At 41.0% G+C, this 24,420-nt stretch overlaps 2 protein-coding genes across 3 annotated transcripts; both read left to right on the top strand.

Annotated features, from left to right (window-relative positions):
* Positions 1 to 1,300: 1,300 nt before the first annotated feature.
* LOC124127201 lies at positions 1,301 to 22,314 on the top strand. 2 transcript variants are annotated; one of them, XM_048384548.1, is made up of 3 exons: positions 1,301 to 1,382; positions 2,429 to 2,798; positions 22,235 to 22,314. In XM_048384548.1, exons 2-3 carry the CDS (start codon positions 2,435 to 2,437, stop codon positions 22,297 to 22,299), a joined length of 429 nt encoding a protein of 142 aa, XP_048240505.1. In that variant the 5' UTR covers positions 1,301 to 1,382; positions 2,429 to 2,434; the 3' UTR covers positions 22,300 to 22,314. The 2 variants fall into 2 exon arrangements, with proteins under 2 accessions (XP_048240505.1, XP_046346609.2); XM_046490653.2 differs by lacking the exon at positions 22,235 to 22,314 and adding an exon at positions 4,208 to 4,318.
* LOC125373462 (uncharacterized protein KIAA1958-like) lies at positions 10,945 to 14,542 on the top strand. Its single transcript, XM_048384547.1, has 3 exons — positions 10,945 to 11,303; positions 11,537 to 11,786; positions 14,154 to 14,542. The coding sequence occupies exons 1-3, from the start codon at positions 10,952 to 10,954 to the stop codon at positions 14,248 to 14,250; spliced, it is 699 nt and encodes a 232-aa protein (XP_048240504.1). The 5' UTR covers positions 10,945 to 10,951; the 3' UTR covers positions 14,251 to 14,542.
* Positions 22,315 to 24,420: the final 2,106 nt, after the last annotated feature.

The following is a 24,420-nucleotide window of genomic DNA, read 5'->3' as shown; positions in this document are numbered from 1 at the left end:
GTGGGCATTGTTGAGTGAGAGTGGGTGAGTGGGTAGAGCTTTACTCCATTAGAAATAGTCGGGCAATAAAAGATTTGATTCACACTTTGTACCATTTCGAACTCGGGTCTTCTATATGACGAGCGAAAGTTTCACTCCCAGGCTAACCAACCGTCCTTGACGGCATATTGACACTGTTGTTTCACAGCAATGTTACAGTATATACAGAAGGCTCTACGTCTTACCTACAACTGAATAAAGAGATTACCAGAAACAATTCATCACATTTCATTTTGTAAATTGATGTGCAGCAGAAAACATACATTGAAAATTGGATGAGTAAAACATTACAAGCTAGGCTGAAAACAGTCACCGAAACAGTTCAGTCTTAAGGTCGACACAACCCGGGCTTGAAATACCGTAAACTACGGTTACAACGAACTCGCAGGGACCACTAATTTTTGTTCGTAATAACCGTAGTTCGTCATAAGCATACATACAGCATATCTACAACAAATGGTCGGGACTAAAAACTTAGTTCGTTATATCCGTCAGTTCGTTATAAGCGTGTTCGTTATAAACGTAATTGACTGTATCGCATTTCATACACGTATCAAATACATCATCATAGAATATCCCTTTCTTATGTGTTTCATTTACGAAGCTCGTTTCATGTTTCATTTATTTGCCTGGTTGTTTGGAATACATTTGAATACATATCACGACGGTTGGGGTCCTTTCTCACGATGTCAGCCATTTGTTTAATGACCCAGAATCGATTATGTTACGGCCACCGTGTTATGTCTGGAATATTGATAATTTAGGCCAAAATAGTTGAAACGGCTTCATTGCATCGTTTAATCTCAAGTAGATTTTGGCATGTCCAAGATATACAAAAAGTACAGACAACATAGCTAATTAGATTTCTATTACTATTATTATTTTTACTTATATTTGTATTACGTTTTCAGCCGTTTTTTATCAATAATTTGCTAATTGCGGCGTGAATGTGTTCATGCCCCATTGTATTATTCCCACTGCGTCTTTGATCTATGGCTGCGATAGTACCGATGCGACGTTAAAGTTTAACTCACTCACTCTTTGATCGTTCCCATGGCGGGGGTAGGGGATGGGAGATGTGGGGGTGCAAAGGGTGAGATCAACACAATACCAAATATAGGTCTACCGGGTGAAGTCGCTGACCACGTCAGTATATTTACATTTGCGCACCTTCAAAGATATGCAAGGGCGGAAGTTAATGTAGGGACTTTCCTATTCCTGATCATGACATATACATCAGAGTGTTCCTCATCAACTATGTATATAAGAGTTGGGCCGAGCTTCACTGAACATCCGCCTTCATAACGCTCAGACATTCTGTGGGGAGCCGACAGATCGTTCAGGTAACGCTAATTTATTGACAGTTTGTCCACATATGACAAGGGACCGGCGAAGTGGCCCACAGGTTGTTGCGTTCGCCTGTCCTGCCGGTGACTCGGGTTCGAATTCCAAATTCGGGACTGCCAATTTTATATTCTAGGGGGATTTTGTGTCGAGGACAGATATTTGTATACGCCTGAATTATTTCTAAAGAGATACACCCTGCAACATATGTACATTTTGTGGCAGGCAATTTTCGTTTTCACCAGTCTGAAGCAAAATTATATTTTTCAAGAATTTACGAGACAATTTATTTTTGTCGATATCACCTAAACACCCAAGCAATTTTCTTGTTACTTCGAGTTATTTCTCATTACTTCGAGTTTATTTCGAAAACTGTCGAACCTTGAACTGTCGAGGTTTTTCTCGTTACTTCGATTATTTTCTTGCTATTTCAACTATTTTCTCGTTTGTTCCATTAATTTTACGTTATTTCGAATATTTGCTCGTTATTTCAAGTTTATTTAAAAAACTCGAAATTTCTATTTTTGTTCTCTTTACTTCGATTATTTTCTCGGTATTTCAATTATTTTCTCGAAATGTCTTTTTTGTTCTAGTTTCTTCGATTATTTCATCGTTATTTCAATTACTTACTCGAAAAAATAATCGCAGAAATAAATCGAATTTTCAAGAAAATATTGAAATACAGAAATTAAAATGCGAAATTTCGAGTTTTTTAAATAAACCTGAAACAACGAATAAATAATCGATGTAACGAGAAAAAAATCGAAATTTCGATAAAAATAATAATTATGGTACCAAAGTGGGATCATTAGGCTTTCGTACGATTTTGACTATAACCCACGCCAAAGGGTCTCTTGCAGCCATGATGCAATGGTACCGCTTCGACGACCCTGCGAACTTAAACCGACATATGACGACTCTCGACATTCTCGATATTGACCATATCAGTTTATTAGTATCTCACTTAACAGAAAAGGGATTTATCTCAATGCTAGATCGGACATGTTGCTGCAGTTCATTTAAGATGGTTTTACTTTCGTTCAAGGTAACTATGAGAGTCCAGTCAAAATATATCCTTGCCTGCGTTGTCATGTCTGTCATTCTCCAGACAGCAACTTCGCACAAAGACGTCAGAAACTCGGATGATTCTAAACTGAATCGAAACAAACGAGCCTTTGGATCCCTGTTGAAGATAGGAAGTCAGCTTCTCGGCCCTATCCTTAGTGGTCCAGTGGATGCATTTGGGAACTTCCTATCCAGCATCTTCGGTCTCGGGGGACGTGAGTCAGCAAGAGACGCAGAAGAGTTGAGGAAACAGATGGAGCTCGAGAAAGAAAAGATGACTAAAGAGGAGCACAAACGTGCTGAGATGGTGCTAGCGCTACTCCAGGCCAACATGGATAAAACAAACGGAGGTAGGCCGGACATTAATGTACTTTGACAACATGCTCGGCAGTGAGTGAGTGTGCGAGTGTGCGAGTGTGCGAGTGTGCGAGTGTGTTTGTTTTGTTTTGTTTTGTTTGTTGTTTTACGCCACACTCATCAATATTCCAGCTATATAACGGCGGTCTGTAAATAATCGAGTCTGGACCTGATAATCAAGTGGTTGATATCATGAGCATCGACCCACGCAATTGGGATCGATGACATGCTTCAACCAAGTCAGTTTGTTTTGGGGTTTTGGTGGGTGAGTGGGTTTGAAGTTTGGGTGGTTGAGGGCTGATTGAGTGAGTGAGTGGGTGCGTGTGTAGGTGGATGACTTGTTGAGTGAGTGAGTGGGTGAGTGTGTAGGTGGATGACTGGTTGAGTGAGTGAGTGGGTGAGTGTGTAGGTGGATGACTGGTTGAGTGAGTGAGTGGGTGAGTGTGTAGGTGGATGACTGGTTGAGTGAGTGAGTGGGTGAGTGTGTAGGTGGATGACTTGTTGAGTGAGTGAGTGGGTGAGTGTGTAGGTGGATGACTGATTGAGTGAGTTAGTGGGTGAGTGTGTAGGTGGATGACTGGTTGAGTGAGTGAGTGGGTGCGTGTGTAGGTGGATGACTGGTTGAGTGAGTAAGTGAGTGCGTGTGTAGGTGGATGACTGGTTGAGTGAGTGAGTGGGTGCGTGTGTAGGTGGATGACTTGTTGAGTGAGTGAGTGGGTGATAGGTGTGTTTTAGGGTTTGGATGGTTGAGTGAGCGAGTGAGTGAGTGAGTGAGTGAGTGAGTGAGTGATTAGTTGGGCGCGGAGGTGGTAAAGTTATGATTTTCCTCTTACAGCAAACCTCAAGTCGTATCAAGGCAGGTACATCCAGCCTGGGCTTTTCATATCGCATACATGTGCGGAACTGAACGAGCAAACGCGGGCATGCGTGCCTGCGTGCGTGTCTGTGTGTGTCACAGTTAGATCATCCGGGTTATCACATTTCCAGATTAACGAATCATTGGTACTAAATCATTATACAAGCATTATGCTATTTTCAGGAACCGATTCAAGGGAATATATTGCTTTCTCTAATAGGAGTACAACAATGTTTCAAGACTTCGAGTGAACAATTCATGATTGAGTCAACCTGAGGCCAAAATAAAATGTCAGACAATCGCTTGATCTGTTACGAACAGGAAATAGTCCTTTCATTACCATAGTCAGTATGAGTAATAAAAAATAAACTTAATTCCTTCTAATTAACTATAATTTTGTGAAGTCATTTTAACCCTCTCTCTGTCAACTTCCAGAAAACGTTTCTATAATAGAGACAAATCGTGTCATCTACGCCAATATTGCATTTCTCTAATTTAGCGAATCTTCTGTGACTGACATTAATTTCATCTTTACTGCTTTTACAGGAACAAGGCAAATGTCTTCAACTGGTGCCTGGTTGGCAGCCCCCGCCATGATCCTCGTGTTTTTCGGTTCACTTTAAAATATAATAATGATAATAATCAGCATTTGCATAAATGGACGTTAATAAAATTGTTCAAAATGTTAAATACACAGTTGTAAATAAAGTATGTGTATCAACATTCTGATCTGTGTTCGTGTTATTTCACCAGGAACATACAGCTTATCACGCGAGTGTGTTTTGGGATGGTAAATATCCTGTATTAGAAATAAACATTGTATTTAGCGAGCTTGGCGTTTGCCCTCGCAATATTGTTTCGCAATTTATATCTCCAGAGTTGCAAAAACTTGTAAAACTACTTAGCTAGTCACAGTTCGACAGTGATTTTCAGAATTTTAGTCTACTCTTTTAAGAATGAAAGCAATTATCTAGGTTGCTTCTCCTAATTCCCGATGGTTAATTCTGACGCGATAGCCGAATGACAAGGGCGACGCCATGTTTGTTTATAAACAGTGAAAGTAGTCCCTAATTAACCTTTGTTTTTCGCATCTCTATTCCCACATGACCCCAACGGATATCGTTTTTATTATCCGTTGGCTATATACTGCCGAGAAACTTACCCATTATATGATACACTTGATATAGATGTGTTACCTCGAAACTAGCTGTACAGCCTGACTCCCGACAGTGATATTAGATATGAATTCGCACACTGGGTCAACACAATTTATTGTGACGAAAAGTATTCTCACTCGAATTACATGTGGTTGTATCTTCATATAAGCATGCATTTATGCATACGCACACGCAAGCTTACACCCACGCTCCATACAAGGAAGTGCATGTACCACATAGAAATTCAATATTTGTGAAAGAACGACACCAGATATGATACAACCAGACCTTTTTCAAATGTACTAAATATCTTTTCTGAAAGAAAGATTGAAGTAAACATGACGACGTATGCATTTCATAATTGCAGCTTTTAAGTTTGAATTCTTACATTTTCGCAAGCAAAACGAGTCTCTCTCGTCAGTACATGATTACGGCGTGAGGGAGATCATTGCGAAAACAGGAAAATCCCATGAGAATGTAGAGAAGATATTGTTACGTGAAGATTTATTAGACATACCGGTCGCCATGGTAACGGGACTGCACGTTTTTAAGCCTTGAGCTTTATTGCGAATATTTTCTATTTAAGTTGTGTAACATTTTATCCAAATTTTAGCGAAAGGCTAAACGATAAAGGATGAAAATAAGAAAGTGAGAATGAATAATCCATGTGTTATAAAACAATACTCTAAAATGGAATGACAGAGCAAACACAAGACATGATTTTCTTTTTCAGCTAGAAAATAAGGAGTCAACACGTTCAAAATTTAATTTTTACCTGTTAAAAAAGTAACAACAAACCAAAATGTCATTGATGCCTTTTGTCATATGCGTTTAAAATGTCCCACTGAATATCCAGCATATCACCTGCATTTAGGGACCAATGTGCCTTTTAAATGTGGAAACCTCGTTTAAGGTACAATATTGGTGTGACAATTGCCCATATAGAAGCGTGCTACAACACATGTCGAAGAATATCCGGTTTGGGACATGAGTCAATTTAATTTAAGCCTGTATGAGCCTTGGAACGTTTAATTTTCCGTCGACGGGGCTTAAAGACGTGCAGTCCCGGTAAGATGACAATCTGTGCAGAAACTTTTAAAATAGATTATACATCATGTAAATGTACTAATGTGGTTTTATTCAAAGCATTACATGATTGCGCAGTGGTTAGATAGTGATAGATGTTGGCATTGTAGTTCGGCAGTACTACAATGGTTTTGTACATGGCTTTTCTGTGGCCATAAACTTTTTAGTCGTCGGTGGCTTAAAGATTGCTGAAAACGGCAATCAACCTAAATTCGCTCACTTGCCGTCAACCCATGAAGATCCGGGTTAGAATTATGAATACACAATGCCTTTTAGAAAGTGGTCAAATGTGACAAATGCTATATAAACACCAGCACTCAAAGTCAGCGATCTAACCCAATCAGCAACTGAGGCTTACACAAAATAAAAGCCCGACAACTGGTAGTCTAATTGTCGTACGGGGGCACGGGTGGCCCAGTCGTCCAAGGCGCCGCGATTCGCTGTGCAGACTTGCGTCCCTTGGGTACGCCAGGAACCTATGATTGTGGGTTCGTATCCCGGTTCACCCCGATTATGTTTCTAGGTTTATCAGCACATACCCGTGCTCGTGGGTTTCACCGAAGTGGTAAACTTTTGACACCTGCATCACTTCGGGCTTTCCCCTACATAAAGCTGAGACGCCGTGATATAACTGGAATACTGTTAAAAGCGGCGATAAACCCTACTCACTCACTCACTCACTCACTCACTCATTGGTTCTCGTAGTTTGTGTATCCCTCTGACAAGTGTAAATTGGCGCGGCTCACAAAGGACGAGATCAAGCCCACAACGGTTGTGCAAGCAGTCTCACTTCCACCAGTAAATCATCAGGCTAATATTGTGAATAGATGATAATGTAGTACTTCATGACAACAATAGAGGAGATTAAGTGAACAAATAAGACCGTTATTTAGTTTGTGGATTCCTGAAATAGTTTTGGACAGAAGGACCGTGGTGGCTGTCCCGGTCGGTAGTCGGGAGACATTCCAGTGTAAAGTGGATGGTCTAGTTGAAAGGGTACAGGTGGAATGTGTGTGTGTGTGTGTGTGTGTGTGTGTGTGTGTGTGTGTGTGTGTGTGTGTGTGTCAAATTCAGAGGGGCGGTCGGGTAGCCTAGTGGTTAAAGCGTTCGCTCGTCACGCCGAAGACCCGGGTTCGATTCCCGACATGGGTACAATGTGTGAAGCCCTTTTCTGGTGTCCCCCGCCGTGATATTGCTGGAATATTGTTGAAAGCGGCGTAAAATCAAACTCACTCACTCACTCACTCAAATTCAGAAGGGTAAAATAAATATCCATGATAGTTTGAGTTTGCGTCGTTTACGTCTCTGACCGGCAGTGAGGATGGAAGGGGATCTCTGTACGGATTCGGGACCTTGTAAGTCATATGATCTGTACGGACTTGGTGTGTCAACGTTCTAGCTGAGACCAGACATCTCACATGTCTGTGTACACATCACATTGAAACCTGCTGTAGGACTGTCGCATACAGCTTGCTCTTACTCTTTTCACTCGCACTGGGTGATAAATCCCCACTACACGTGAGTTGAATTGATATGTCACACACACTCCAGAAGGTAGCGTACTCTCGTTTCACGAATGGATGTATGAATGACTGAATGGATGGGACCAGCGTCGGACATTTGTTCACTTCGTCCTCTGTGTAAGCATTGAGGTGAATCCGTGACACCTGCAGCGTGTGGTTATTGACCTCATATAACGGGAGCTTCAGCGAGGGACTACACACCATACGTAATGCGTTTTCAAACACATACAAGTGTGTTGTTGTTCATGATTTTAAAAATCGTATTTTTTTATATATTTGTTTGTCATGAGAAGAAAATGCATTACATATGTAGTGAAAACTGACAACATTACGATAGACAAAGGAAAAACAAGATAATCAAGTTTTGAGATATATTTATTCACTGATTGGGACAGCAGCAGCTGCAGCTGTTGCAGTTGTTTATGGTGTTGGAGTGATTCGTACGTGGGTACCAGTAGTAGTAGTAGTAGTAGTAGTAGTAGTAGTAGCCCCGTCATTAGAATTGGTGACACCTGAGGCCGGGGCAGCCACCTGTAACGGTTGTCCCGTTACCATCTGCGACATGTTGCTGTCGTTGTTGATGACGTTCATGTTGTTGTTCCCCACCGGAGGATAGGGAGATGTAGGAGGAAGAGGCAATGAATACCCCCAAGAGTTGGTGGTTGGTGTCCACGGTGTAGCGCCTGGTGCTGGTGTCCACGGTGTAGCCCCTGGTGCTGGTGTACACGTTGGTGTACACGTTGGTGTCGGAGTGACTGATGTCCACGGTGCAGCAGCAGCAGCGGCAGCCGCTGGTGTTGGTGGTGAACTCATCGTACTTGGTGTTGGAGGAGTAGGTCTATAAGGGAGTGGTGGTGGGTAGTCGGGAGATCTCGGGACGTACGGTGCACCTACAATATATATAAAAGTCAAGTCGTTGAAAGTACTACTACGAAGTTTAAAATTTCTGGGGGAAACGATAAAGATTAACATCATTATGTATTCTAATACATTTGAAATCTATCTTACTTTAAACTGCACGGTTAATAGATCATATTTATTGTTTAACATATATTATGAATTCAACCAAAATAATACTCACCTTCTCTGGCGTATGGATGGTATCTCGCCGAAAACTCCGACATCTCATCATCCGTGGCTGCCACTAATTCCATATCCTCTGCCGCTTCCCAAATTTCCTGAGCATGTTCAATTAACGCCTTAAAGGCGTCGGTAGACAGGCTCACATATCTTTCCCCTCGGGCATTCCTCTTTTTAATATGGAGGAAGGCTCGACTGCTCCTTGGGTCTATGGTGATGTCAACCGGATTGTTGAAATAAGACAGGATACGTTTGGCAGCAGTAGTAGTAGTATTGGTACTCATGATACTGGCTTGCTGGCCTGCTGGCTGGTTACCTGGGTGGCTGAGTGGTTAGCTGGGTGGCTGAGTGGTTAGCTGGGTGGCTGAGTGGTTACCTGGGTGGCTGAGTGGTTAGCTGGGTGGCTGAGTGGTTAGCTGGGTGGCTGAGTGGTTACCTGGGTGGCTGAGTGGTTAGCCGGGTGGCTGAGTGGTTAGCTGGGTGGCTGGGTGGTTACCTGGGTGGTTGAGTGGTTAGCTGGGTGGCTGGATGGTTGGTTGGCTGGCTGGAACTCGTCCTGTCGAGTGAAGGAAGTCGCGATGGACAGTGTTTTTTAAGACGTATCTACTGTCAATCACGATAACAAGTGTTGGTTAGTAATGAATGACTTGTGCATATGGTGAATACAATTTTCGGGTAATAAAACTCAATCTACTCGGATTGGATGTCAGTTTAACCAATGAATCAGTTACTGTTTGTAGGGGTGGTACTCGGATGAATCTGGTATTGGAATTTCTGCTATGACAAACTTGGATAATGGAAAATGGAAATGTCTGATTCACATAGTTGGAAATCTTGACCGTTTCTAAGTGTGCTCGTTTCTTGACTCGATAAGTAGGTAGGAGATTAAAGATTTAACTGACAAGATTAAGAACGTAATCTTGCTACATCTGCGATGTCTCTACGAGTACAAGAATTTGAAATAAAAAGGTTTTAAGGGATAGGAGACATTTTTGCACTGGTGAGGTAGGGGTGAATGGGTAGGCGTGGGTACGCATCAAAGAAAAAATAACGTAAACGACTTTCTGAGATTGATCCAAGTGCGTGAGCTGATTGCATAAAAGAAAGGTATCGTGTACCGCTATATGCACTGAGTGTATGGACTATCGTTCGTTTTAAAGATGAATTTCGAGAATGTAAAACTTTTATCATAGTACAAATAAAGTAATAAAGTAATAAGTAACATATAGCAGGGATAATGGTGGACATATTACTATAATTCTTCATCTTTGAAAGTATTTGATATTAGTAATGTATCAATTCTTCGAGAGGTGAAAATATCAGTGCATGAGCATGTGAAAATGGATAGTTATATGATTATTTCAAATCATCAATCATCAGTGTGTAGGTAATAGATTTCGATTCTAAAATCTTGAATCAATTTTTATATACAAATGAAAGTCGCCGTTATCATTGTATGAAAAATAAAAATGGAATGTCACTTGAAATAGTGTATATTTCTGTACGAGAAAGCAAGATTTGTCAGTGATGACTACATGTAAATACATTAATTCATTACAGTAGTGAATCTGAACAGCTTACAAATTGATCAGTCGGGTCCCCGAGTATACCCAACCTTTAAAGGTTTACACGGGACCTGATGCAGCCGCTGAATTTATTAGAAGTGTTATACATAGAAGACAATGATTGGATACGGGAAGAGATCTATGCAAACCCCGTTCCCCTGAGAATGACCAAGGCAGATGCATAGCCATAGAGAGCACCACAGTATGCTATCACTGCGGAGGAGATACAGATATCGGTGACGTACGTGTAGGATCAAAACCGCGTCCGAGGTTTTGTTTGGGAAGTATGCCCGCGGAGGAGGGAAAGGGGGGAGGGCCGATATGCCCGACCCCCTTTCCCGAGGCCAAGGGCTTACTTCCCAAACAAAACCGAGGGCAAGTTTTTGATCTCACTTATGAACTGATCAAAGATATGATTTTGAAATAATTTTACTAATTGGTATTAACATGAATTCATTGATATTTACTGTTGAGAGTTTAACTGCAATACGCGGGGAGTACATCCGCGCGCTGCACGTGATGCACGTGCTTCAGGCCCGTTGTAACAATGAGCGCACGTGGTTCAAGCCAGTCGAATAAATTCCACTGAAGAGGATGGACGCAGACGACAACGATATATTTCTGACAGTCAGTTTTTAAAGAATCGGCATCCTGTGCTGAAGAAGACAAGGAAAGTGATGACTTTAAATTCCGTTTTGGAGATCCAGTCTCCGAGCGTGAAATAGCCGAGAAAATTGAGATCTGTGTCCCTAGAACAACACGTTATAAAAATGACTGGGCATTCTCAACATTTAAACGTGGCAAGAAGAACGCAAGTCACGGTCAATTGCGGACAATGTTGAATTACCGCAAAAGTGCTTGACAGTGGATATAGTCGAAATGAGCCTATCTACTATGAACACCGCTTTCAAATATTTCCTTTTTGAGGCGCGGAAACAGGACGGCACCCGGTACACGGCGGACACTGTACATGGACTGTTTACCGCTCTTCACAGTGGCTTGAGGCTTAAAGGGCGAAAGGACATTAATTTGTTCGAGGATCAACAGTTTGAAGAGAGCAGAACATGTCTGGACGCTTTAATGAAGGAACTTTCTAAAAAAGGACTGGGCAGCTCTGCCAGGAAGAAAACTGAAACTATATCAATGGACGACGAAGAGCGCTTGTGGAGTAGCGGTTCATTAGGCGAAGACGACCCTCAGCAACTTGTGGATGCGGTTCTTTATCTTACCGGTAAGTAAAGTAAATCACACAGTTGTATTTCTTTATATCTTCGCAAATCACTTTTACAAATAGTATAAACTAAATCATTGGAATTTGTTCATTCACATATAAAATTTAAATATTAATGTGTGAACCTTTTTGAACACAAAAGTTTAACAGTTTGTTGAAATAATTAACTGAATTTTCATTATTGTTCATATTTGCCGTTGTCTAAAATACACATTTTCAAAACATTTACACAGGTTTGCATTTAGCACTGCGAGGAGGAAGAGAGCATAGAGCGCTGAGGCTGTTCTCGAACCCCCAAATAACAGGTCCCCACACTGACGATAATGGCAGAAAGTATCTACTCTACACGGAAGACGCGTCAAAGACTAATCACGGCGGCCTGAAGCACAGGAAGCTGGTACCGAAACAAGTCCGAGCGTATGAGAACACAGACAGCCCTAAAAGATGTTTTGTGCGTCTCTTTGAAAAGTACAGGTCTTTGTGGTAAGTGTTAAAAACACCAATGCATATTGCATGTATTACCTACGTTTAATTAGGGGTTTGGGAATTATGTATTTGATAATCGCTATATATAAATTTTGACTACATTCTAAATTTTGAATGAAATTTTCAGAAGGTGGAGTATCAGCCCACTCAATGCATTGTTTCACAAAAACAAATATTACAAGTGTCCCTTTCTATCTTATTTCCCCCAGCAAACCTGGTATTTCCGAGCAATAATATGCCTTTGTTCATCAGCTGTGGGACACCTTTGGCTGTCATACGCTAAATCACTTTGTCAGACTGTACGTGTCTGTAGACACCTTGATTTTATGCGACGTCCTGCAATCGTTTCGTCAGATGTGTAGGACAGATTATGGGTTGGAGCCTTTTCACTTTCTGAGTTTACCAGGATTTACCATGGCAAGCTGTCTCAAGCACACTGGAGCGCAACTCGGGTTATTTACCCACCCCGATTTGTACAGTTTCATTGAAAAAGGTATTCGCGGAGGGGTCAGCATGATCAGTCAGATATTCAAAGGCTAACAATCCCTACATGACCGAGTTTGATCCAACTCAGGACACCAACTATTTGCTTTACTCTGACGTGAACAGCTTGTACAGCAAAAGCATGATGGAATCATTAGCTGTGTCAGATTTTAAGTTTTTAGAGCGACATGAATTTGAGACGATAGACTGGTTGACAATTCCCTATGACGGTGATTACGGTTATGTCATAGAAGGCGATTTGTCCGTACCTGTACACTTGCATGATTTATTAATTCGTTTCATCTCGCGCCCATGCACGATGACATAGACCCGGACGAGTTGTCTCCCTACTGCAGGGATATTCTCAAACAGTTAGACATGCCTCTCACCAAATCCACGGGTAAAAAGTTGTTTTGCACCTTGAAAGACCAGACCAACGAAGTCATTCATTTCGAAATGCTTAAATTTTATCTCAGACTAGGACTACAACTGTCTCGCATTCACAAAGTCATGAGGTTTAAGCAGCGTGCATGGACGAAACCATACATCGACATTAACATCGCAAGCGACAGGTTGCGACAGACAATGCATCAGGTGACTATTACAAGCTTTTAAATAAGGCGTGTTATGGCAAACAAATTGAAAACTGCAGAAAATATAAGAATGTACAGCTGGTGACAGATGCTGACAGGCTGCTCAAATACACTTGAAAGTGTAACTTTAAGCGTTTAAATGTGTTTTCCGAACATTTGACAGCAGTTGAAATGGAAAGTTGGTGAGTGAGTGAGTTCGGTTTAACGCCGCTTTTAACATTATTCCAGTTATATCACGGCGTGTCAGCTTAATGTGGGAGTAAAGCCCGAAGTGATGCAGGTCTAAGACGTTTACCACTTCGGTGAAACCCACGAGCACGGGTATGGTGCTGACAAACCTATAAACATAATTCGGGCGAACCGGGATTCGAACCCACAATCATAGGTTTCTTAGACTACTTGGCCAGCCGTGCCCCCTGAAATGGAAAGCTCAACAAACCTATTGCCGTAGGATTTTGTATCCTGGAACACGTAAAAAGACACATTTATTCGTTTAATTACGATGTGCTACTCAGACAATACAGTGAACAGATGAAGCTGTTAATGACGGATACGGATTCCGTCCTGATTTCGATCAGTGCTCCACCAGAAAAACCTCTGCTTGATCCCTACCTGTTCATGCAACAACACATTCATTTGTTTGATACCTCCAATTACCCCAAGTCTCATCCTCTGTACAGCAAAGACCGTCACAAAGTGGCGGGCTTAATGAAAGCTGAGTCAGACGGAAAGATCATCCGAGAATTTGAGGGACTAAAAGCCAAAAACTATAGTTTCTTGGTCGATGGGAATCATGATGATCAGGTGATACATGAGAATCGTGCCAAAGGCGTTCAGCGGAGTTGGGTGAAAAAACATCTCCGTCATCAAATGTTCAAAGAGTGTCTTTTCAATAGACAGCATTGGGCTACTTTCAGACAGATACGATCTATTCACAATACATTATACACCGTGAAAGTCAACAAAATAGCTCTCTCCCCTCTCGACAATAAGAGATTTTTACTTCCTTGTGGTGTGACAAGTTTACCCTACGGTCACGAACAAACAAACGTGCCTCAGTAACCCCTCTTGTCAAGGTTCTACCGTTACTCACACTCGCACTCACTTTGAGCTCACACAGACTGGCAAACGGATTGAGAGTGCGGTAGAATTACAGCAGAGACGACAGTCAACGCGTTACCAGGTACTTTAAATAAATAACGAAATAAAACAATAAAAATAGAAAAATCGTTATTCGAGATATAAATGATGGATTGACATATGTAGATGAATTTTCCTTATTTTTCAGTGAATTATGCATCCTGTTACCAGATATCACTTCAGTGTGGCAGACAGAAGATGTAGAACCGTGTACGAGAGGAAGAACTTGTATCACAATCAAGTGAAAGCTTTCACAGAAACTGTCGCGCTCGTGAAACCTTCCCGAGATACACAGACTAAACCACGTATTACCACTTCCTGGTGACCATTCCCTGAGCGAGCAACGACAGAAGTTCGAAACCATTTTGGATTCCTTCTATCATAAAGCATTGATGGAGGGTATCAGGGAAGAAATCGGGGAAGCACCCAAGTGTCCTGGGTGTGAAACGGGTCACCCATCACAAAGACAACACACTTGCCTAAAACCCCGAAGTGAAACGAGCGAGGTAGCATGGTATTTCGGCGACGTGTTGGGAAGGTTAAATCACGCCGACATCTTAAAAGATGCGAATGACTTTATGAGGTCCGAGGGACTCGAATTTCATGAGATTCATAGACTAAAATATACTGACAACGAATGGATGCACCTCAACTTCTTGACAACGGAGAAGAAAGATTCCTATACACGCATACTAAAAATAATAATGGACTGAACTTAAAAGTCGAATGTAGACTCATGTGTGTAAATAGAATCAAATCAACTTGTATGTATGTTATACTGTCAAAGTAGTACAGCTGTATATAAATACAAATCACCCTGTTTCACGAGGATGGTACAAATAGTGTACAGTGTGACCAGTGATAACTGCTATAACCTGCAATGTCTCGGATTGTATTCACATGAACATGATGGTTAAACGGCATTTTTCCCGCAGTGCTGATCATTTGGAAATGCGTTTTCTCAATGATGAAATACTCGAAACACAGTTCCGAACAGGGTTAATGACCATTTGTGAATACATTGTAAGGTGATGCATGGAGTTTCTGTTGATCTTTGAACTTAGTAGCACTGTCAATCTCTCTCTCATTACGCGGGAACGCATATCCCAGGATGGCGGACAAGAAAATCATCACGTTTTTTATGCTGGAAATACTATTAGCCCTATGCCAAAGCAAAGAAATCAGCGGACATTGTCGTCATAGACGATTAATCATCACCTGTCCCCCATCAGAGGAAGGATGGGAACACATTCGGAACAGAAAATATTTACAGGTGGTGAAAATCAAGATCGAAGGACCATCAACCAAACTGTTACTATCCACGAAACTCTTCCCGCACCTGCGTGTTGTTGACGGAGATGCTGTGTCTTGTGCTTCACTTCTAGGCAATAAACAGGGAGTTCGAGTTAACAACAGAACATGGGGTATGTCGTTCGAAATATATTAAAAAGAATTCTAAATATCATTGATAATAATAATAATTCAAAAGTTACAGATGATAAACCAAAGATATAAATGTTCTTGAATATATTTTAACTACCACTTTACACTTATTAATTGTGGTTCACATTTGTATTGTTTCCAGAACTACATAACATTACTGTTTCAATGTCCCTTGTTAGGAAGCCATACCGACAGCAGGACTACCACCCTGAAGTGGACCACCGCGTCACCCAAAGCCACCCGGACAACTTTCAGGACTACCATCGGAATACCTTCTGCCACTATAGGTGAGTATGAGTCGTGTTATGTAATTACAGTCAAGTCCCGTTAATCCGATATTGTTGGTTGCATATGATTATGTCGAATTAACGAGTATGTTGGATAAACGAAATTACGAAGTATCAACGTTCGTGATCGAAAATCGGACAACTACACGATAGATAACGATTCAAACACGTAATAAAAATGAAAAATGATATATTCCTATTGTTATATGACATTGTTAGCGGAATATGTTTTTCTATTTATGCAACCTCTAAAGTTTAAAACAAAACCACTGTTACGGACTGTATGACTGGTTCAAAATAGTCTGGAATGGAAGTCGCCAATATTTGAAAATAATAGCGCAATGCTAAGAAAACTTCCTGTTAGTAATTTCATTGGTCAGTCAAAATTCGCGAAAGGTTGTTCTGACGTGACCTGTAATGGGATGTGCTCAGAGGTAGGGAGAACTTGTATCCGATGTTAATGAGACTGAGGTAATCTAGGTATTTGATTAACTGCTGTTTTGTTTATTTCAAGCAGTAATTGTTTATTGTTAAGTAAGTTTATCTCTGTATTTGTTTTGAATTGTTAGTGTTACTATTTTAAATCTGCATTACAATATGTAATATATGCATCATATCCTTCTTTTCAACTTTTCGTTTATGTAATATACTAATTTACTGTATTTGTACTATTTTAAATTTTTAATTTATTTTTTTATATATTTATTTTAAAAAAAGAAGTTATTTTTAATTCATTTATTTATTTATTGTGATCAGTCCCACCTACTCAGATCAGGACGTCTCCAACAGATACCACCCGGAAGAGGACCACCACGTCCCCCAAAGCCACCCGGACAACTTTCAGGACCCCAGGATCGGAGCTCCATCCGCCACTATAGGTGGGTATGAGTCTTGTTAAAATATATTCTTGTCAGTTATCGTGTTATGGAATTATTTGTTTTGAATGGTTAGTGTTACTATTTTCAATCTGCATTACAATATGTAAGATATGTATTATATCCTTCTTTTCGTTTATGTAATATACTAATTTACTGTATTTTTGTGATCAGTCACACCTACTGAGATCAGGACGTCTCCAATAGATCGCACTCACAACATTTCTCCAACAGCACGACCCTCCTCTTCAATTACCACTACCGTTCAAGTTAAAATTACTGTTATTGTATCTACTTCAATAGGACTTACTCCATTGGTGGGGATAATTGTAGTTTTAATTGTCTACACTGTAAAAAGAAGAAGAAAGAGAAATTTTAGTTGCAATCATTCTTTACAACTTGAAATGATGGACGTGCACAATGAAGAGCAAGAAATGTAATGCATTTGACTGTCTTATGGACCTGTGTTGCCCCCATTTCGGCCATACCGATGGCTCTCTCTCTCTCTCTCTCTCTCTCTCTCTCTCTCTCTCTCTCTCTCTCTCTCTCTCTCTCTCTCTCTCTCTCTCTCTCTCTCTCTCTCTCTCTCTCTGCTCCTGTGACAGTCGTGGCATTTCTTTTGTGTGCTGTCCTCACATGTGGTTATACCCTGCAGACGAACGCATTTATACAGCTAACATGCACGTGCAGTTTATGCCATAGGCGGGAAACCTGTTTCACCATTTTTTTGTCACCGCACGAGCGCCGTCAAAGGTGGTGCGTTCGGGTGAGGTGTTTTTTGGTACCTGTTCCTGGGCAGTCATATTCCCAATATCCACTTTCCACTAGTTATCGCTGTTTTTAGGAAAATTACAAATTGCCAACCTATACTTTTTTGCCGCTTAGTTTATATCCATTTATTCTCTTCCTTGATTGAAATTGTTTTCAGAATTTAGAGAAGAAATAAAGGGGCTTCTAGGGATGTGCAGCATAATTGTGCTGTACCTTATCATTCATTTGTTGAAGTGCATTCTACAATTATGTCGCTCATCACATCCACCACCACCACTACCACCACCATCATCATCCACTCCAACACCACCACCACCACCACCACCACCCCATCCACTCAATCCACTCCAACACCACCATTACCACCTATCTCTCCTCCATCACCGCGTCCTTAACCCTGATGCTATCAGTTTGCAGAGTCTAGACAGATCATCTTCATCCTCTACTGCCATCGCCACCACATCATTCATGACTTCATCACCAATCCCACTGGACACCACTCGAACCCTCTCACTGGACGCCTCTCAAGCTTCTCATTCCTCTATCACACTGGATTCCTCACAAACCCCATTGTGGACCAATGTTGATGCTGCTGCTGATGATGATGCTGATGCAGTAAGATATTTAACTCGATTCCGTGTACAGCAAATTTCTCATCAGTAATGTTATATGTGATTTGTAGTATACTTGTATTGATGTATGATTGAGCATGAGCGGCAAGAGTGTAATGTTGATGTAATGTTTGAAGAATTTATGTAAATCATTTATATAATCATTCAGCATCAGTGATTTGCTACCTCATGAATATTTTAACAGAGAATGAAAGTGATTGTATTACAGTTTTAAACTTATTCCTTGATGTATGAAGGAATATATATTCATTTTAATTCATATTATAATCGTTAGCAAGTGTGATAGTAATCTTTAACTAGTGTGATGGTAATCTTATCATGTAACCTGTCTGATTGTATGAAAGCCATCGAGTGATTTTGTATGACTACTAATGAGTGTTTTCAAATGTGAACATGTGCTTATATCTGTTTGTGGTATTATAAATTACTGTGATTTAAAGTATTTGTATTATTAAATCATACTTACAATGATTAAAATTTATTTTTCTAAACAACTTTTGACCTTTGTTAAGTATTCTTTGAATATGAGAAAAGCTCAACCCATAGGAGGTAACTCATTCTAGAACCTTGTGTGAAGAACAACCAACCAAGTCATGTATGTAATAGATTTTATTGTTAAACACATCAGTGGTTTACAATTTGAAAAAAAACAAAATTCCCAGTTTGACAGACAGTTAGCAAGTTTCTAATGGTTTGAGCTTTTTGAAGCACCTGGAACGCCAAACTTGACTTTACTCCGAAAATGCATGTGCTTTTGAGTGGAGTTGGACAATGTTCTCTTAAGACCATTCCCTACTTGCGACAAAATCTTGTCATAACCTGCTATCTTTTTCACTTGTGATTTAAATTGTTGGAAGGCAGTGGGCACCTCCTCAACTTTCTGAGAAGACAAAGTAAACTGTCTAATCAATTAAATGATATTGGAACCATGTATAGTTTGTCCGTATTTGTCACTCAGTTCGAGTTTGGCATTCCATAACGGAATTCCTAGGTCGCGTTGTTGTTGTTTCAAGAGCTGCCACAGACCCACTAGTTTCCCAGTGGTGGAGTTAGTTTTGTTATCTCGCAAAAGGTGTGCGAGTATATCGTCCAAATCATTAACGACACTCGCCATTCCATGATGGTAGATGTGTTCATCCTTAGACGTTGCATTAGATGCCGATGATGATGATGATGATGTAGTTGGTTCATCCTTAGTCTCTTCTGTAGACGACTTATGTGTGATAGTGTTGACTGCAGATCCTCCTGACTGACTTTCACCGTCTGTTGTCATCAAAGTAGATGTAGGTTTAGTGTGGGGTGGAGGACTGGTGTCCCTCTTCTGGGTCAACCTTTGATAAGTTTCTCGTGATAGTAATATCATAGGCTTCATCCTGTGAACTGATTTCATCCGTAGCGTCGTCTGCCTCTAAATAATACGTATCGAGGGCGGTAATGCACGGGGGAGGATGTAGTGATGAGATATAAGCACCTCCAGCTTGTGTTTGTAACTTTGCGTTTTGCTCCTATCGAGCGAATGACATGTCTGTAGCGCTGCAGTTTCTTTTTAACACTGTCCTCCAGCGGAATGTTACCTATGAGTATATTATACACCAAAGTGATGATAGCCTTGAACTGAGGTTTGGTTAAGTGAGATAACAGGGATTTTCTTTGCATGGGTACGAAATCGCTCAACCAGTGAAGAAAATCTAAACATGGTGCAATACAAGCAGTCATGGTATTGTTTTTGTTGTTATCTTTTTATTTTTATTTTTTTATATAAATTCTTTTCAAGGGTTGTATTCAGTCCTCTTGTAGATATAAGGTATGGGTCCATCAAACCGATAAGGGATATCTATTGATTCGAGCAAGGCTTCTTGTAAGGATTGTATGCACGCTTCCTTATAGTAAAACACCCTTTGCCTTTCTTTTACCGTTATTTCCTCGGCAGGACGCAGTGACGTGTAAAGTGCGAGCTGGTGTGGTACAGACTATCTTCCAGAAGAAGACCTTGTGCATCTCGCAGTTGATTAGCAACTGAGTAAGTTACGGACACTGCATGGGTTATGTATGATATTTCAGTCTCGCGGTAAATACATGTAGATGGTACAAAGCTCTCCGGGTAAGATACCCGTGCGTAAGCGACCATACTCTGGGTTATTGTAAGGCGATGCATCAACGACTAAATAACCATACTTTTCTCCTTCTATTGCATCCCGATAGGATTCGGAAAAATATCTGGCTTGTCCTGGAAAAAATTGTGAAGCTAGAATCTTGTATTCGTGTGCAGAACGAGGATTAGACATTAAAATGAATATATGAGTATTTAAACTCAATGTGCGCGAACCAAGATCCTTGGGGTAAGCGCTTTGCTGGAGATTTAGTACTGTGATGCATAGATGATGGGAAAGGTTGGCACACAAGGTGATCATCAATTTACTCGCTGAAATCTCCATCATAAGATCATCCAGCACCAAAATCATGTTTTTGGGGATGTATCGGAGCACTCATGAATGTCGGTTTCAGTTGGTATGCCTACGTGAAACTGTTGTTTGGAATGGAAGCTTGCATTTCCTCATACATATCCAGCCATGCAGCATAACAATACACTGTGAGATGGGGTGACTTTTCAAACACAGTCTTAGCATTCTGCACTATTCGTTTGGTCAAGTAAGTTTTTCCGCTGCACGTACCCCCAAAAATGGTAATGGTAGTAGGTACTGCAAACGGCACTAAGCATTTCCAGTTCATGTTGACACTTCGGTTGTTAGAGTATAACTGAACATAAAGACTTGCATAAACCCTATTTTAAGCCGCTCGGGGAACGAGTGGGCCGCTCATTTGAGCGGCCTGACGACGACGACGTATGTTTTGCGCTACGTCTCTCACCTGTCTCACGTGTTCGTATTTAAATACGAATGGGATCAAATGGGTATGATTGATAAAACTGCGTTTAACACTCCTATCTGGAGTTTCATGGAGAGAGATGCGCCTTAAAATCAAAATTAAGTGTTGTGAGGATTGGGTTGCAGAAACCTTCGGTTCTCATGTCCTATCCAATATCTTCGGTCTCGGGGGAGGTGAGTCAGAAAGAGCCGCAGAAGAGTTGAGGAAACAGATGGAGCTCGAGAAAGAAAGGATGACTGAATTGGAGCACACACGTGCTCAGTTGGTGCTAGCGCGACTCCAGGCCAACATGGATAAAACAAACGGACATTAATGTACTTTGACAACATGCTCGGCAGTGAGGGAGTGTGCGAGTGTGCGAGTGTGTTTTTTTGTTGTTGTTGTTGTTTTACGCCGCACTCAGCAATATTCCAGCTATATAACGGCGGTGTGTAAATAATCGAGCCTGGACCAGATAATCCAGTGATTGATATCATGCGCATCGATCCACGCAAATGGGATTGATGACATGCTTGAACCAAGTCAGTTTGTTTTGGGGTTTTGGTAGGTGAGTGGGTGAGTGGGTGAGTGGGTTTGAAGTTTGGGTGGTTGAGGGCTGATTGAGTGAGTGAGTGGGTGAGTGTGTAGGTGGATGACTGGTTGAGTGAGTGAGTGGGTGATAGGTGTGTTTTAGAGTTTGGGTGGTTGAGTGAGTGAGTGAGTGATTAGTTGGGCGCGGAAGTGGTAAAGTGATGATTTTCCTCTTACAGCAAAGCTCAAGTCGTATCAAGGCAGGTACATCCAGCCTGAGCTTTTCATATCGCATACATGCGGAACTTCGGTGTGACGAGCCAACGCGGGCATGCGTGCCTGCGTGCGTGTCTGTGTGTGTCACAGTTAGATCATCCGGGTTATCACATTTCCAGATTAACGAATCATTGGTACTAAATCATTATACAAGCATAATGCTATTTTCAGTAACCGATTCAAGGGAATATATTGCTTTCTCTAATAGGAGTACAACAATGTTTCAAGACTTCGATTGAACAATTTATGATTGAGTCAACCTGAGGCAAAAATAAATTTGAAGTACTTTCCATGTCAGACAATCGCTTGATCTGTTACGAACAGGAAATAGTCCTTTCATTACCATAGTCAGTATGAGTAATACAAAATAAACTTCATTCGTTCTAATTAACTGTAATTTTTTGAAGTTATTTTAACCCTCTCTCTGTCAACTTCCAGAAAACGTTTCTATAATAGAGACAAATCGTGTCACATACGCCAATATTGCATTTCTCTAATTTAGCGAATCTTCTGTGACTGACATTAATTTCATCTTTACTGCTTTTACAGGAACAAGGCAAATGTCTTCAAGTGGTGCCTGGTTGGCAGCCCCCGCCATGATCCTCGTGTTTTAATAATAATGATAATAATAATATATATTCTACCATTCCAACGTAACACAACTGAAATGCTGTTCAAAGCGGAGTTAAGTCAAATTCAATCACCATTTGCATCATAAGTAAATGGACGTTAATAAAATTGCTCAAAATGTTAAATTTACAGTTGTAATTAAATTGTGTATCAACATTCTGATCTGTGTTCGTGTTATATCCTACTGTAACTGCTGACCGTCTCTGTGGTCTAGTGGTAGAGCGTACGCTCGGAGAGCGGAAGGTCGAGTTCGATATTCGTCAAAAGACGTTAAAAGACGGTATTTGTTGCTACCCTGCCTGGCGTTCGGGATTAAGGGGCTGAAACAAGGACTGGTCGGCTCGGAGTCAGTAAACTGTCTGAGTGGGGTATTCCTGTTGATGGCATCTCAGTGGGCTGGCACTATAAAACTGGCATTGGTCCAGACTAGTACAAGCAGTCACACACACACACACACAAACACACGCGCACGCACACAGATACAGAGAGAGACACACACACATACACACACACACACACACACACACAAGCAAGTCGCTATGTAAGTGTAATAATCTTGAACGCGACGTTAAACCCCAATTCACCTCACCTCACTCACCTACAATATACACTAACTATTAGATGCCGCGACAACGCAAACACATTTAGTGGAACTTGCATGAATGGAGTGTCCTTTATCACCAATATGGGGTGAGTTTGGTTTACCGATACTTTCAACAGTATTCAAGTTACATCAAGTCAGCTTCATGTGGGAGGAAATCCCCAAGTTATGCAGATCTTAGACGCTTTTCACTTTGGTGAAACCCACGAGCACGAGTATAATTCTGAAGACTCCGAGTTAACCAGTGTTGTTATATATTGAGTCCCTGGCGTGTCTTATGTATGTCTTGAATACATTATTGCAATGAAGAAAACACTTTGATTTTCTAAAAGACAATTTTGCAGTGGTATATGTTTATGTTGTACGAAAACTCTATCGCGAAACATACTATATGAAGCGCCGTAAAATCTCGAACTCTTGCTATTGCTTTTGGGGGCTAATTCGTCATTGTTAAATATTTCTGCCTATAGGTCTACATTGGAAAGTATATCAGTCCCAACAAATCTGATTCAAGTAACTTCTAATGACGTTGTTTATCTGTCAATCTGTGAAGTTACACCATTCTTGTAGTTAACGGTGATCAACAATACGCAAGGCTCTTGGCACAAGGCACTAATAACGACGACGACATCTAAATTCAGACTTGAACTTGACGCTACACCATCAAGCATAAACATAGTAACTCATCAATATATCGGCCTGTGTCAGACGGGATAATACCCTAGGTTGGGCGTGGTGCTCAAGTTCGACTCGGAGTTTCATTTATGTTGCATACATACTATATTCAAGGACAAATTCATTTCATACTGGGGGGCACGGGTGGCCCAGTCGTCTAAGGCGCCGCGATTCGCTGTGCAGAGTTGCGTCCCTTGGGCACGCCAGAAACCTATGATTGTGGCTTAAAGATTGCTAAAAACGACAATCAACCTAAATTCGCTCAATTGCCTTCAACCCATGAAGATCCGGGTTAGAAATATGAATACACAATGCCTTTTAGAAAGTGGTCAAATGTGACAAATGCTATATAAACGCCAGCACTCAAAGTCAGCGATCTAACCCACCCAGCCACTGAGGCTTACACAAAATAAAAGCCCGACATCTGGTAGTCTAATTCTCGTACGGGGGCACGGGTGGCCCAGTCGTACAAGGCGCCGCGATTCGCTGTGCAGACTTGTGTCCCTTGGGTACGCCAGAAACCTATGATTGTGGGTTCGAATCCCGGTTCGCCCCAATTATGTTTCTAGGTTTGTCAGTACCATACACGTGCTCGTTGGTTTCACCGAAGTGGTAAACGTCTGAGACCTGCATCACTTCGGGCTTTCCTCCCACATTAAGCGGCGTTAAACCCAACTCACCCACTCACTCATTTCATACTCATATCAATTTATTTATAAGTAACATATGATAAATACTAATGGTTATAATATAAGAATCCATAATTTGTAAAAGGTCGTATTTAAGTCGTTTATAGGTGAAAAATAAAGCAAAATATCACATGCTTATT

Source organism: Haliotis rufescens, unplaced genomic scaffold (genome assembly GCF_023055435.1).
Source record: "Haliotis rufescens isolate VD_foot unplaced genomic scaffold, xgHalRufe1.0.p SCAF_5, whole genome shotgun sequence".
Taxonomy (NCBI): domain Eukaryota; kingdom Metazoa; phylum Mollusca; class Gastropoda; order Lepetellida; family Haliotidae; genus Haliotis; species Haliotis rufescens.
Note: the sequence above shows the minus strand (reverse complement) of the source record. Positions and strands in the feature narration are given on the sequence as shown.

What these genes read in the sequence shown, in the direction of transcription:
- LOC124127201 (XM_046490653.2), top strand. Translation starts at nt 2,435, where the DNA reads ATGAGAGTCCAGTCAAAATATATCCTTGCCTGCGTTGTCATGTCTGTC. An exon ending in CATGGATAAAACAAACGGAG is followed by an intron (nt 2,799 to 4,207) that starts GTAGGCCGGACA and finishes CTGCTTTTACAG; the next exon opens with GAACAAGGCAAATGTCTTCA.
- LOC125373462 (XM_048384547.1), top strand. Translation starts at nt 10,952, where the DNA reads ATGAGCCTATCTACTATGAACACCGCTTTCAAATATTTCCTTTTTGAG. An exon ending in TGCGGTTCTTTATCTTACCG is followed by an intron (nt 11,304 to 11,536) that starts GTAAGTAAAGTA and finishes ACATTTACACAG; the next exon opens with GTTTGCATTTAGCACTGCGA. An exon ending in GAAAAGTACAGGTCTTTGTG is followed by an intron (nt 11,787 to 14,153) that starts GTAAGTGTTAAA and finishes CTTATTTTTCAG; the next exon opens with TGAATTATGCATCCTGTTAC.